The 14,845-nt window shown below is 32.3% G+C and overlaps 1 protein-coding gene across 1 annotated transcript; it reads right to left on the reverse strand.

Moving 5' to 3' along the window:
- Positions 1–8,158: 8,158 nt before the first annotated feature.
- LOC130803244 (EIN3-binding F-box protein 1-like) lies at positions 8,159–11,882 on the reverse strand. The gene is made up of 2 exons (XM_057667422.1): positions 11,414–11,882; positions 8,159–10,834 (listed from the first exon to the last, which is right to left on the reverse strand). The coding sequence occupies exons 1-2, from the start codon at positions 11,436–11,438 to the stop codon at positions 8,937–8,939; spliced, it is 1,923 nt and encodes a 640-aa protein (XP_057523405.1). The 5' UTR covers positions 11,439–11,882; the 3' UTR covers positions 8,159–8,936.
- Positions 11,883–14,845: the final 2,963 nt, after the last annotated feature.

The following is a 14,845-nucleotide window of genomic DNA, read 5'->3' on the forward strand; positions in this document are numbered from 1 at the left end:
TTCAGCATCCCATAGAAATCTTGCATATGATGCCATAATGTAACTGCATTTGCATTAGTACTGAACTATAAGAATATATGATAGGATACGAACGAGGAAACTGAAATAGATGTGCCTAAATTGACTCGATTTGTGGCGTGACTCAAAAACACGACTGAACGAACTTGATTGATCAGCATTAACTCAACTCTAACAGCCAACAGGTTTACCTGCTATCGGGATGAAAAAGAACTGCTTGTCGAAAGTAATGCTCGGCTCGAGGAGCATCCTTGTTGATTTGCCAAATGAGTTCTCCATAAAGGGATAGTACATTCCCATCTCCGGATTTTGCTAGAATTGCTCTTTCACAGTACTCTTCTGCTTTGCCTAAATCCCCTTTTACCTGCCACAAAAACATCAAACAAGAAAACTTCAATAATGCATGAGAATCTCCATCATTGGGAATCTAATCCGAGTCTGTCTAGGCTATGAATCGATGATCTGAGTCATCATTTGTTTATTATTGTGTAACATAAAATTGAAGAATGTAGTTGAGTTAGATTAGCACACATGCATAGACGAGTGTTCGACCCATCACATATTAGTATCCTAAATTCGCCCTGATTGCCATAGTTTATACTTCTTACCTCTTTCAAAAACCGGGCATAATTTGCCAGAAGCAAAGCATTTTTGGGATCATTCTTTATCTTCTTCTGGTAATACTGATCTCTACTCTCATCAGGCTCACCATTTTTGATCATACATAATCTCGAAATTCTGCTTCGCGATGAGCTTGATGAGCTTGTATTTATGGTTTGGTAAGAAGAATGTGGTGAAACAAAAACTAAGGTAGTTTGTGTTGCCGGAAGCCCAGAAAATGTTGTTCCAAGAAGCATTTTCGGTCTGGGAAAAAGCTGGGCTTGTTTATGAAAAATATAGGGAAGAAGAGTGACAAGAGAAAAATAAACCTATGGAAATTATGGTATGTTGAACAAGTTTAGTATCTTCTTTTATCCCTTCCTACGCTCCTACATATAGAATCAAGTATACCCCTTATGTTCTAATCCAATTCATTCTTTAAGATATTCAATGATATCTACATGTAATTTCTTGGTCTTTAAGTCGAATGTTAAACCTTGTGATCTTTGAATGGAAATCTCGTAAAGAGCCAACCGTCGAGAGTGACAGAAAAATTGAATTTTATCTCTGTTGAAGTATGTATTATTTTTTTTAAAAAACAGATCTGAGTTCGTTCCTTGCTGCACCCTTCCTAACCCTCTTTTGCTTGGGATCTACCTTGTACACAAAAGATTCAGTAGTGACCAACTGAAAATTTGAACAAAATAAGCTTTTTTTCAATAAAAATTCTTAAAAAAAGCTTGGATAAATTTTATTTTCCAAAATAAGCATCTCTGTATTCGAACTTATGGTAGGGAATTAAAATGGTCCGTTATTAGTACTAGTGATTCTCTACCACAAATTTAAATGCAAAGACGCTTATTTTGAAAAATAAAATTTTCTCAATCTTATTTTGGAAATATTTTAAGAAAAACAACTTATTTTATTCAAATTTTCGTGACTAAGTGACACTTAATATTCAAACGCTTGTAAGAAAATGTTATATTGTAAAAGGAAGCCCATCTTGGCTCTCCAACTTTAGTGGAGAGGGAATACATCATTTGGGCCAGCCTTTTAAGCGATCTATGGATTTCCATTAGGTCATTCTACTAACATAAATTTTTGTGAGAGACGATTTTTTTGAGAGATCATTTCTAATTGGACCAACCCATTATATATTTTTTAAAATATTGTAAATATGCATTAAGAATGATGTAAGTAGATATTTAAGATATTAAAAGTAGACATTAAGGATAAGGTAAGTAAACATTAAGAATAATATAAGTAGGTATTAAGAATACAACAAGTAGATATTAATCTTTAATGGGTTGGCTTAAGATATGTCTCTTAAAGAGACGCTCTCTCAAAAGACTAGCCGTTTTTGTAATTGATTACTTTAAAACTGTAAGTGATCATTTTGAGTCAGATCCAAGAAATAACCTTACTATACACCGTCTCTTTTGAGAATTTGGGATTAATTTATTGATTATAGTTCGGGTTTCCATTTAAGTAAATCTCATTCTGTAACACCCCGATATTTTCCCGATATATTAAATGATTTGCTAGTAATATTATTATTATTTTTTTTCATTCTTTTTAGAAAAATATATATTTCTTTTTATTATTTATTTTGTTAGTAGATTAAATCATGAGACTTCAACTTTTAAAGCAATTAAAATCATTTTAAGTCCAAATCTTTTCCTAATCTATCTTTAATTTCAAAAAAAAAAAAATATATAAAAATGGGAATGTGTATGAGTGGCCGGCCATAGGGTGAATATTGGGAAGATTGTAACTTCCATTTTGGCTATTGAATGGTTAAGGAAATTATGATCAATAAAATCTCATAATTCCTTAATCAATTCCTTTCCTTACTCCTTTGTCATTTCAAATTCATTTGCAAGTAAAGAAAGCACTCTCAAACTCCCTCATTTCTCACGCCTAAACCCTCCTTGATTCATCAATTTGGTTCATAAAATTTTGGTGTTGTTCTTGAACAATTGTAAGTAAATCTTAATTTAGTTTTATTTTTAAGTTTTAATTTAAATTTCTATGTTTTTATGTGTGTTATTTTATAGTTTATGATTTTGTTCATGAATTGAAATTTATGTGTGGAAGTATGATGTTTTTCTATCCAAATTAAAGTATGGTTTTAGGGTTTTAGATATGTTCACATGTGTGTGAAGCATTGTTTGATGAATGATTGAAAAATATGTATATATATATATATATATATATATATATATATATATATATATATATATATATATATATATATATATATATATACAAAAAAAAAATGATTGCTCATATAAAAAAAAATGTGTATGTGGTGATGGAAATTTATTTTTTTTATTTTATTGACTAATAAAAGAGAATTATAATGTTGGTAAAAAAAAAAAAAATGCATGTATATATATGTGATGTGTTTGTGTGTGTACATTGGAGTAAAAAGAATTATTTTTGAGAAAAATATAAATAATTAATTAAAATTTATTTTTGGATGTGATCATGGAAATTATGTAAATTTTATTGTTTAGATTTATTAGGGAATAAAGCATTGAAATTTATATTTTTGTGATAAAAAAAAAAATGAAATCCCGTAGGTTTTGAAAATAGTGGAAAAATTGTGTTTTTGGAGCATTTTTGGCTTTGAAATTAAGTTAAAAATACTTATACTATGTTATAAATTATGAAAATTGGTACGCGGGGGTTTTGACGCCTTCCGGACGCAACGGTGAAGTCGGATTTTCAGTTTGACAGTTTTAAGATGAGTTTCTGGACAGATTGTATAGGCTGTCCGGTTTTGTGTATATACCATGTCATAGTATGTGATGGATGTTCATGTTGTGTGTAGTATTCTAGGTATGGATGTGATTGTATATGTGTGTTATGGATGATTTGAGGAAAATGTGTATGTGTGCTTATTTCCCGAATACGATTGAACCTTGTAGGAAGTCGATTCGTGACCGGGAATTGATTAAGACGCTTGCGAGTTGGTTATCTTGCTTAAGGTATGTACACGCAGCGTGGTTCGCATTAGTCCGATGTATCATATAATAATGGTATACAAAAGAAAAGCATGGATATATAGTACGGATAATGTCATCTTTCGAATCAATAATTTGTTTATACATTGTTTTGATAAGCAGAGGTAGTATGACCTCACTAACTTTAAAGTGGACGTAGTATGACGTCAATTGGTGGAAAAGAATTACTCGCGGTATATGAGGGCATTATGAGCCACCGCGGGGGTATGCATACTTAACCATAGGCACCGAAGTAAGGCGAGTGTCTATGGTAGAGGCTTGCTTAGGGGTTAGCTCCCCCTAATGTATTGTCTCACTTATGGAGTTTGGAGTGTACCGGCAGTATGGCTGGATAGTACAGCAGTATGGCTGACTAACTTTTACATGAAAATAAATATTCTTAATAAGCATGATCGAAGCGTACGGTTCTGTGAATTGTCAGCTAATTAATTAAAACTTTCTCTTGTGTTATTATTTATTTGGTATGCGACGTTTGCTGACGTGTACTTTTGGTCTTAACGACCCTGCGATGATGTTGTTTCCTATCTGGGCAATGACTAGCAGTAAGTTAAGTTGCAGGTCTGGGGAGTGAGGATTGTCCCTTGAAGAAATAAATTATTAGGGTAGAGAAGTCTTAATAAGAACTTCAAAATTTAGTTTAAAGAACATTTGGTTTTTATGAGGCGACTTTCGTTCTCAAGTTGTAATAAGTAGATTTAACTTTTCGTTCTTATCCGCTGCTAAGAATTTCTTATTATCTAGTAGTTCTTAATAACGCTAATAGAACTCGATCCGCACGTTTTCCTTAACTTCAAAACCGTTTTTAACTGTTTTTTTAACATCCCGGTTTGACTCGGATTATAGTTGTCTCGTTTTTAAAAGGTCATTTTCTCTTTTCGTACGACCCGAGTTATTCTGAGATGTTACACATTCTTTGTGTTTTTCGCTAAAGTTTTATAGGAAACAAACTATTTTTTTGGCATTATTAATATTAATTTGTTTTTCCGATTTGTAAAGAGAGTTAAAGTAAAGGGAAATCTTTGTTTCTAAATTGTCTTGTTTTAAATCCTCCTGGATTTAAATCATGTTTGTAAATCATGTAAACGTATTATAAATCATGTTGTAAATCATGCTAAGTTTTTATGGTTGATAAGTAAAAATAAGTAATCAATAAAAATAAGTTTTAACCAGAAAAAATCAATTGCAATCATTAAAATCATTTGCTACGGATAAGAATAAGTTTTAATAATAAAGCTTAGTTAAAATTTATTATTAAAAATAAGTTATAATCAGTAAAAATCAATTTCAATCAGTAAAAATTAGTTACAATCACTACAAAATAGTTATAATAATCAGTTAAAACTAATTGACTAAACAAAGCCTTAGTTATAGTAATTTTTTTTTTTTTGGATTACAAGCTAAGCTGAGTGAGGAAAAAGCTAGATGAGAATCGAACATAACATATTTTCTGAAAGTGAAATTTATTTTCCAATTAAGAAAAAATGTGATCCAATTTTACTTGTAATTAGTGATTAAGTTACTTGTACTTGTATTGTTATTTATATTTTAAATATCCGATTGACCATGTGAGGATGTTTACAATACATCTACGATTTGAGCTAATGACGAATATTTTTTGAGATTACACTTTTAATAAAGTGTATTATTCCAATAAAATTTAATAGAAAAGATTGATAATCAAAGATTTGTTGTGAAATATGTAAATATAATTTTGTCTTCATTTGTTATGGTTAAGAATCTTCAATTAAATAAATTCATTGAGATTATAAACAGATGATTTACTCAACGTATGTGATATCTTTTTTGGTTTTGACTACCTTTTTTCAAGGAGATGCTCAATTTATTTTTGATCTTTTAATGTTAGTATTGATTCTCCACTCATGTAATTTTACACGTATTGTTAAAAGTTTACAAACAATTTTAAATTCGATTATTAGTACTAAATGGTGGTAATAAAAATAATATATAGTATAAATTTTTATAAAATTGTGTATCATATCATATCTATGGTGATAAACTTTAATTATAAAAAAGTTTTTTTTTATTTACAACTTTCCACTACCACTTGTTCTAGTGATAATACATTGGAATGAATTTATTGAAAAATATAAGATGATTGAAGAAAAATAAACATGATCCTTAAACTTGTCAAGAGATTTTTCAATCAAAATTATACTAGAATTTCATTATTATTTCCACCATTTAATAGTAACAATCAAAAGATTTAAAGCTAAAATGTATAAAAGTTACTACTTTTTCTGTTTCATTTTATTGGTTACGTTTAGAATATGCTATATAATTAGAGATAAATTAAACATGTTTTTTTCTATGAATACATAAAAATTAAAATACATTCATGTGAAATCTTTTCAATTTATCTTAACATATAGAGTAAAACTCCGCATAATTTTTAACGAATAATATTATTACACGGTCATACAAGTAGGTTTTGAGTTTTGAGTTTAATAATAAAAAACTATTATGATTTAAATTATTTTGTAGTTGATAGAAATAAAATGATTGTCAATTATTCAAGCATTGAAGTTTCCAGTTTCCACTCTATTATTACACGGTCAGATATGACAGCCAGCGAATTCCATGTTCTCCTGTCTATGCACAAAAATATGGTGGATTAGAGATGATCATTGCTCGAATCTTGAGTCTTAATCGAATTTAACAAGAATCAACCACAGATTCAAATTTATTTAATTTCTTTGGATTCGGCACATATCCAAAATTATACATCGGATCTCATGATTTTAGAAGGTTATATTTAATCTAAATTTAATTATTCATATTTAATTATTTTTACATTTTCACATTCCAATTAGGTGAAAAGAATTTATAGGTAGCCAATAAGTTTAAATTGATTCACTTAATTCTTAAATATTATCTTCCCCTTCCTTCTTACTTCTTTTTTTTTTTTTCTCAAATGAAAATTTAATAAAGTTCTTCGCATTATGAATATCTTCATTTTAAGACGTTTGTTTACACAAAAATAACTTTATTTGCCTAAGACATTTCACTAAAAACGCATAATATAATCATATTATAGAGTGAAAATAAGGCTGCATCACATCATATCGGTTCCGTTGTAAAGATTTTCAAAGTAAACGAACCGATATATTATGTGCTATAAAGATGTAAAAAACTACATTTTAGATCGTATTGTGGGATATCTTATAATTTTAACTAGAGTTGTTCAAAAGTGACCCGACCCGAAAATCCGATCCGAAATCGAAAGTGAACCGACCCGAAAATGTGTTCCTTTTTAGGTTTATCGAACTGACATTACCCGACTCGAAGCTATACTCGAACAAGTTGACAACCGAAAATGGAAAAACTGAACCCGAGTAATAACCGATTTTTCTAACTGACACATAACCGTTATTCGAGATTATCCGAACCTAATAATGACCAACTTGAGTCATATTCGACCCGAATCATGCTCAAAACCGAACTCGATCCGTCTAAAATCGACTTAACCCGAACGAAGTTTAGATCGAATTGCTGTAAACCTGAACCAATTTTTTACATAGAAGTATAATTGACTAATATTCAATCATCTTATTAGTTATTCTAATAAAGTCATAAATATTTTAATAAAATAAATTTTATAAATACATAGTTTCATATATTTAGAGTTAATAATCAATGGTCAATGTTTATTTAACTACTTTTAATCGAATAAGATTAAAATTGATAGAACCTTATAATTTTAATTTCCGGTCAAACAAGTAAAAGTAACAATGTAATAATGATTACTAATTGATTTGCATTTCACTATTTTGCTTTAAGTAAAGGAACCTTAATATCAATTAAAAAATGGCTAACAACTTAATTTGATACTGACTCGATCAATAGTAATTAGTAATTCGCAATTCGTAGCTGAATTCTACTTGAAAATACCCGAACCCTATGTGTACCTGGTAAAACCGAACCAATTATTAATCGATGACAACTCGAGACCGATTGAAACTCGACATGAACTTTAACCAACACCGACCTGATGCTAACCCGATAGTTCGAATAACCAATCTTCAACCGAACCGTGACTAACCGACCCGATCCGAATATGACCCGTCGCAACACGTATCCGAAATATAACCGATTCGAATGACACCTATCCAAAACCAACCCGATCACCCGAATAAACACCTCTAATTTTAACAAATATTTAGACGATACGACAATATCACTTTCATTACTACATCAGTATTTCATTACTACAATCGCATTCTTATACTATTGCTCAAAATGTAAATGATTCTTTCATAGCAGTAGTACCACTACTTTCATTATGAGACCCCACTATCCTTTCTATGATGTTAAGCAATAATAATCACTTTCTATGATATTAAGCAACAAGAATCACTAATTATTTTAATTTGTAATTACTTTTAATCAAATCTAATCCCTTATTATTTTCCTTAATTCCCCCGAGTCCTAAATGGAAAAAAATATTAAAGAACAAAATGAATCTAAATAAATTTAAAATTGCTCTAATCTTTTTCTTCTATAGTACTCGAAATGTTTGGCTAAATGTATTTAGTTTGGAACTACAATAGATAAATAACATATTTAAGCAAATAACTATCATAAATACCATATAATAGAGATTTAACAATTTATTCATAATCATTTCTTACATGAAAAGCTGTTGCAAAATACAAGTCCATACAAAAGGTGCCTGTAAAAATGAAGTTTGGCAAAACTTAGAAAAAAAACAATCACAACCATATAAAAATGGAGGATTGTAATGGCAGCTATAGCTAATGAAACAACTGCCATAGCCAAAGCTTCGAACGAAACAAGGTCACCATATTTCGAACTTCCATAAGCAACGGTATTACTACAAACGCTGACCAGCGACCAACACCCACTATCGGAACCTATACTGCTCGGACATGGACGACTTGGTAAAAACTGATACTAAGACTCGATAAAAACATTAACATGATGAACTCAACCTATGGTCGAGCTAAAAGATTTTTTTCGGTTTTTTTAATGAAGGTCCAAAACCCAGCAAAAGATGGACAAAGGCTGAATCTTTTAAACCCGGAAAGCAGTAATGTTCTCAGGCTTCTACGACCGATCAACAACAGATTTCCTATGTTAAGGAAACCAGCAAAAAGAGGGTACGATCGGCCGTGTCTCCAGCAAAACGTAAGGCTGTTTCGAAATTGATGGACCCAAAAAACTAAAGACGGAACCTATAACGAATCGTGCTAAAATGTACTTCTGAGGCTACTTGAAATCCCCGACTATCAAATTGAATGTTTTTGGCTCTTAGGAAAGGATGTCGCACCTAAAAAGCCGATCCATAAGCATGTCGATGACAGTGGTGCTGATTGAGTTGCAGTGTTGGATGTTGAGTCCGATAAGAGACTGACCCAACTTCGACAAGAAAGGTAGGGATTTGTCTGAGATCGTCGAGCACCCAGATAGAGAGAGGATCTGCAAGCTCAGCTGCTTTGAGCGAGCGAGAGATGCAACACCAGAATCAGTAACGGCACACTTAGAAACATCAAGTTCATTGAGCAAAAGGCAATCATCAGCAATAGCCATTAAGCTTGCATCAGTAACCTTTCCACAGCGTTCGAGGTTTAGCACCTCTAGGGTTCCGCCATGATATTTCACCAACGCCATCACAACTTTGTCAGTCACGTTAACACAGCCGGAAAGACCAACTTTGATAAGGCCAGAACCCGCATCACAGCTCTCGACGAGCGAGAGAAGACCGGTATCGGTGATGGACGGAAGTCCATTTAAGTTGATAGATTGCAAATGAGGGCATAACATTGCCATCATGGCTAAGGTCATGTCCCCAAGCCCGGGGCAGTTGCTGACTGTTACGGAACGAAGTGGGGTGGATTGGTTTGGAATGGGGAACCCCAAAATCATGTCCTTAAAACCGAAGCAGCTAGACATAGTTAAAGCCTTCAACTTAGGACCACAGTTCAACAAGAGACCGAAAAACCCGATTTGGGTGATCCTGTGGCACTCTTCGAATTGTAGGCTCTCGAGAGACCTTGCGGCTTTGGCAAAAGATACAAAGCCATTGTCCGACAAGAAAGCGCACTTCTTTAGAACAAATTGTTTCAAATTGGGACAACCTTTTGCGACAGCTTCGACTGCAACATCTGTGACTCCTCGGCATGACGAAATGGTTAACGACTTGAGATGATGAAGACCCTGGGCATTACCCATGACCCAGAAACCCTTTTCATTCACATATTGAAGATTTGATATGGCAAGATCAGTGATAGCTTTTCCATAGTGACCGATCACAGCAAGAGAAAGGTCGGTGACGTTCAAACCCTGAAGCTTCACCTTGACGAGGACAAGCGAGGCCGATGACATCAAACTTGCAATACCCTGATCACCAACAAGTGAGCAGTCCACGATGGTAATGGATTTGAGGTTCGGACAGAACTTCCCAATAGCTTGCAAGCCTTCATCACCAATAGACTGGCAACCCTCGATACTCAATGAGGTCAAACCCGAACAATTCTGCGCAATCGCAATCAAGGCCTTGCTGGTAATTGATGGGCAGTTGCAAAGGTCAAGTTTCTCAAGGCGATCGCATCTATTCGCAATCTCAACAAGACCTTCATCGCCAACGGAAGAAATGTTCCAAATGGAAAGACTCTTAAGTGAAGGGCAGCATCGAGCAACAGCCTTCAAACCAAGGTCAGTAACGCCACGAACAGAGTTCGTTCCTCTGATATTCAGCTTACCCAATTTACCACAACCACCACTGCCTACAGCTACAGCCGCCAGTCTAACATCGGTGGCTTTCTTACCCTCCAAACTCCTCGTAAGAAACCCATCGCTCTCAATCTCCTCATCCCCATCAACAACCTTGTTCTTGTTGCATAGATCCTTGCGCGGGATGCTGCTCACGAGCATTAGCCAGCGCTTAGAGACGCTAGCACAAGAACTCCTTTCTTGATCTCCGGGCAAACACCTGAAGATCTCACACAAACACTCATCTGGGAGAAGATCAAGAGAAACTTGTTTTTTCTGCTCTAAAAAGTCTCCCCCAGAAACAAAAGGGGCACTGATCCTAGCCCTTTTGTTAGGGAAGTATACATCCACATGGTTAACAATACCAAGGGACAAAAAGCTACCAGCTTCCTTGGGGTTTGAGTATATTGATCCCCCATGGTGAAAATCATCATTTCCTGCGAATCCAAATAGAACTAAATTCAGTCTACAATTTTCCATAAGCACTACTTTTACATGATCAAAATTCCATTCAAACAAACGAAATTACAAAAAAAAAAAAAAAATAATTCTCTAAATTAATTAAATCATGGACAGATAACTTCATTTAAATCAGGATACAGCTCTCTATATATTGAATCATTTCATATAACACAAAGTTATTCATTATCGTACCCAGTATAATCCGCTCATAGAATCGATGATCAGGGTCTTGAATAAAACTAATCATGTAGCTTATCTCAAACCGATTTATCACAATTTTTATACAGAAAATTAAAGTCCTTTAACATACAGATTAGAAACATCTACAGAACAAAATCTCTCTCAAACAACACAGGGAAAATCTTATGAAATAAAATTTGATATTACCCAAATTTAAAACCATGAAAAACAACCAAAAACCCTAATTTCAGCAACAAACAACCTAATATGTCAAATTAGAATAAACCCAAAACAGCTCAAAATTAAAAACCCCAATTTCAATAATAGATATAAATCAATAAATTAAGAGAAAAAAGAGAGATCAAAAAACATACCACTGTAATTGAAGATTTGAGACATGATGAAAGCTGAAGAATAACCTCAAAGAGGCAAAAAAGATGGGAACTTGAGAAGTGAAAGAAGCCACCAGAATTAAAACCCAATAACCCAAAAGCCAAGAAAACAGCAACGATCAATGAGAATTGTGGGTTTGCAAAATTCATGAAATGAAAGAATGAAGCATGAAGAAGAAAACCCTAAAAAAGGGAAAAAAGGGGGAAAATGAAGGAATGAAGAAGGATGCTACAATGGAAGGTTTGGTGTTGTGAATGTGTTTTTATGTCGTCAATGTTTAGGAAGAGAGGAAAGTGGGTCCATAAAAAATGTGTATTGGGTTTGGGTATAATTAAAAAAAGGAAAAAAATTAATAATGAGGGGAAATGCATAATTCAAATACAAGGAATTTGGAAGGTGTGGGGGAGAAAGAGATGCATTATACATCATACATGCAAGTTCAATGAATTGTGCCTAAAAATTGGAATACTATGCTCCCTTCCCTAAGTTATCACCAAATCTCCCACTTGTCTAAATTACCTTATTTTCTCTTAACTATAGGTGGAAGGTTTGGTGCAAGGTGTACTTTTTTTTTTTAATTAGATTAAAATTAAAAAAAATTGTATAACATGATTTTTATTTTTACACAAAAACTTAGACGAGACAGTCTCAGTCTCATTATGAGACCGTCAATTTGGGTCTTCTCAATTCGCACGTGTAATAATATTTTAATTTTCTGGGTATTTATCAATTTTGACCTTAAAGGTATCAATTTTAAAAATTGTCAAAATTAATACCTTTTAAGATCAAAATTCAAAAATGTCCAAGTTAATACACGCGCGAATTAGACCGACACAAATTAACAGTGTCATTATGAGGCCGTCTCGTTCAAAACCAACTGTTATTTTTAACTCCAACTAGGATGTTTCCATTAGATTTTCCAAGGTCTTTTTTTTAAAAAATAATTTTCCAAGGTATTTTTTATAAACCCATTTCTTATTAGTTTTTAGTATTCATTTATTAATTCGATTTGTCTAACCTATACCACAACCAATAAGACATAAGTTAAGGGCATTAATTATCGCATTCAAGCAATTTAATTTAAGAATAATCTCTTAGATATACTCTCGGACATAGTGATATTTTATCTATGTTAATGACACTTAACCTATCCCTTTGTGCAGAGGTTAGATAAATTCTATTTAATTTTATTATTATTATTTTTCACTTTTTTCGGTTTTACTTTTACTTTTTGAGACGCTATTTAAGTATTAATGATTATTTCTTTAAATTTTCACTAAACTAAAAATACAAAATAAGTACATTAATAATACTTAATTTGGTTTTAATATCTATTACTTATATAGTTTTTGTTTTTACGCTATTTAATTAATGTATTTTTTGAAGTTTAATATTTTAGTTTTGAATGATTATAAATAATAAAAAATTGACATTATTAAGATAAACCAAGACCCCAAATGCCCCACACTAATTTAATCCCACTTAAATTGAATTCATTCCAATAGACTTAGTTGCCAAGTCTTTTATGACTTATATGAGAATAATATCGTATTCAATTCAACTTAAATTGATGATATTTGGTTCAATTAAGTTAAAATTTTATTTATGTAAAGTTAATATGAATCAGGGCCTAAAAATAATTAACTAAACTAAAATTAATAAAATAGAACTTAATTGAATATAGATTGGGGTAACATGCCCAAGCTCTATATAGAGTATGTTCTCTCAGATTGAATGGAGCCGAAGTGAATTAAATTTTTAGTGTTATAGTTTGCCAAACCTGATGAAGCGTGTATGTAACGTATCTTGCGGCTAAATCATAAAACACATTATTAATGAACCGAATCTATTAAAAAGTTTCGGCTTATATAGTTGGCTTATATAGTTATAGGCGGATAGCCATATGATATGTTATATTCTCAATTATGTTTCCGCACACGAGAGCCTTTTGTACTAACTAAAAGTATGGATGCAGGTGCAATATAATCAACGACCATCTTCATATTTGACGCTAAATATTCACTTGAAATAGGAAGTTAATGTAATTCGAATCCGTAACTTCTGTTACGTTGAATACTATATCAATGAATCAATTCAAAAATTTAAATTAATGATTTTAGTCTTAAAATATTTTAAATATACTATCACACTAACCCTAAAATTAACCAAACCAAAAAAAATAATTTAAGTTGAATTTATGAAGATTAAATTTTCAAGAGAATATTCCTCAAAATGACTTAACCTAAACATAAACGACTCTAATAAACCAAACTTATCCCCGAGTGAAGTTGAACATGTCCAACAATTAATAATTGACATAGAAATAAACCTTAAGTAAACCAACTAATTACAATTTGTTTTTCAAGTGGTGAAGCTTGCTCTAGTTTTATGTGTTTAGTAGAAGTATTCATTTTATTTTATTTTATTTATTTATTTTTTGCTTGTCTCATGTTTCATTTGGGGGTTGCTCTCTTTTAGTTGGGTCTTTTTTGCCTACCCTCTATTTCACCTTACAAAAATGTAAAGGTTCCATCACAAGGGAATTCTATGCTATCACACCTTGGTCCGATCAGACCATCGGTGACTACCGATAGAGACTATAGATTGGCCTCATAGACCAATACAAGTCTCTTCAGCGCACTTTAACCTCACACATACGCACTTGGGAAAACTTCTCAGGTTTTCACTCATCCTAAGATTGCTCCCCATCAAGCATGCTTAAATGTGATCTATAAAGTTTTTAGAAAATGGGTTCCCTTGAAAAGAAGATGCACCTAGCTGATATGAGTAGTTTATCAATTTTTTTCAAGCTCAACCCGGAGTCTCACATAAGTCCATGTCATTTGGTAAAAAATCTTAATAGTATCTAATTGTATAATATATAACACAAAAAATAATATTCAAGTTGGTTCAACATACGTCTAGTTCTGTAGAAATAAGCATTCAACCCACCTATATTAACATTCTGAGTTCTGAATTCCCTCTTGATTGTCAAGCCCTCATGCAATCATGTCATTTACAAGGACAAGGTATACATCTCTTTAATATGTTTGGAACTTGATCCTCTTACAGATGATGGTGATGTATACATGTTGAATAGAAGCACGTATGGCCTATATTACTAGCCTCGGAAGAGTTTGCAAGTGTTTGAACCATGCCCCTTAATGAATTGTGATCCCCACAATACAAAAGTAAGCCAAGAGGCAAAGAGACCAGAATTAACATTTAAAGTTTGACATTTTTGAAGATGCATTTTATTATTATTGTTAGAGAAATTTTACGCGCTAATCCTAAGATATTGAGTTTTTCACGTGGTAACTAAAGCTTTTTCAAAATCTGCGTTCAATTAAACTTTCTTGACTTTTTTACCTATAATTTAAGAAAAGTTACATGTAAAACACAAAACATGTTGG

Source organism: Amaranthus tricolor, chromosome 16, assembly GCF_026212465.1.
Source record: "Amaranthus tricolor cultivar Red isolate AtriRed21 chromosome 16, ASM2621246v1, whole genome shotgun sequence".
NCBI classification, from domain to species: domain Eukaryota; kingdom Viridiplantae; phylum Streptophyta; class Magnoliopsida; order Caryophyllales; family Amaranthaceae; genus Amaranthus; species Amaranthus tricolor.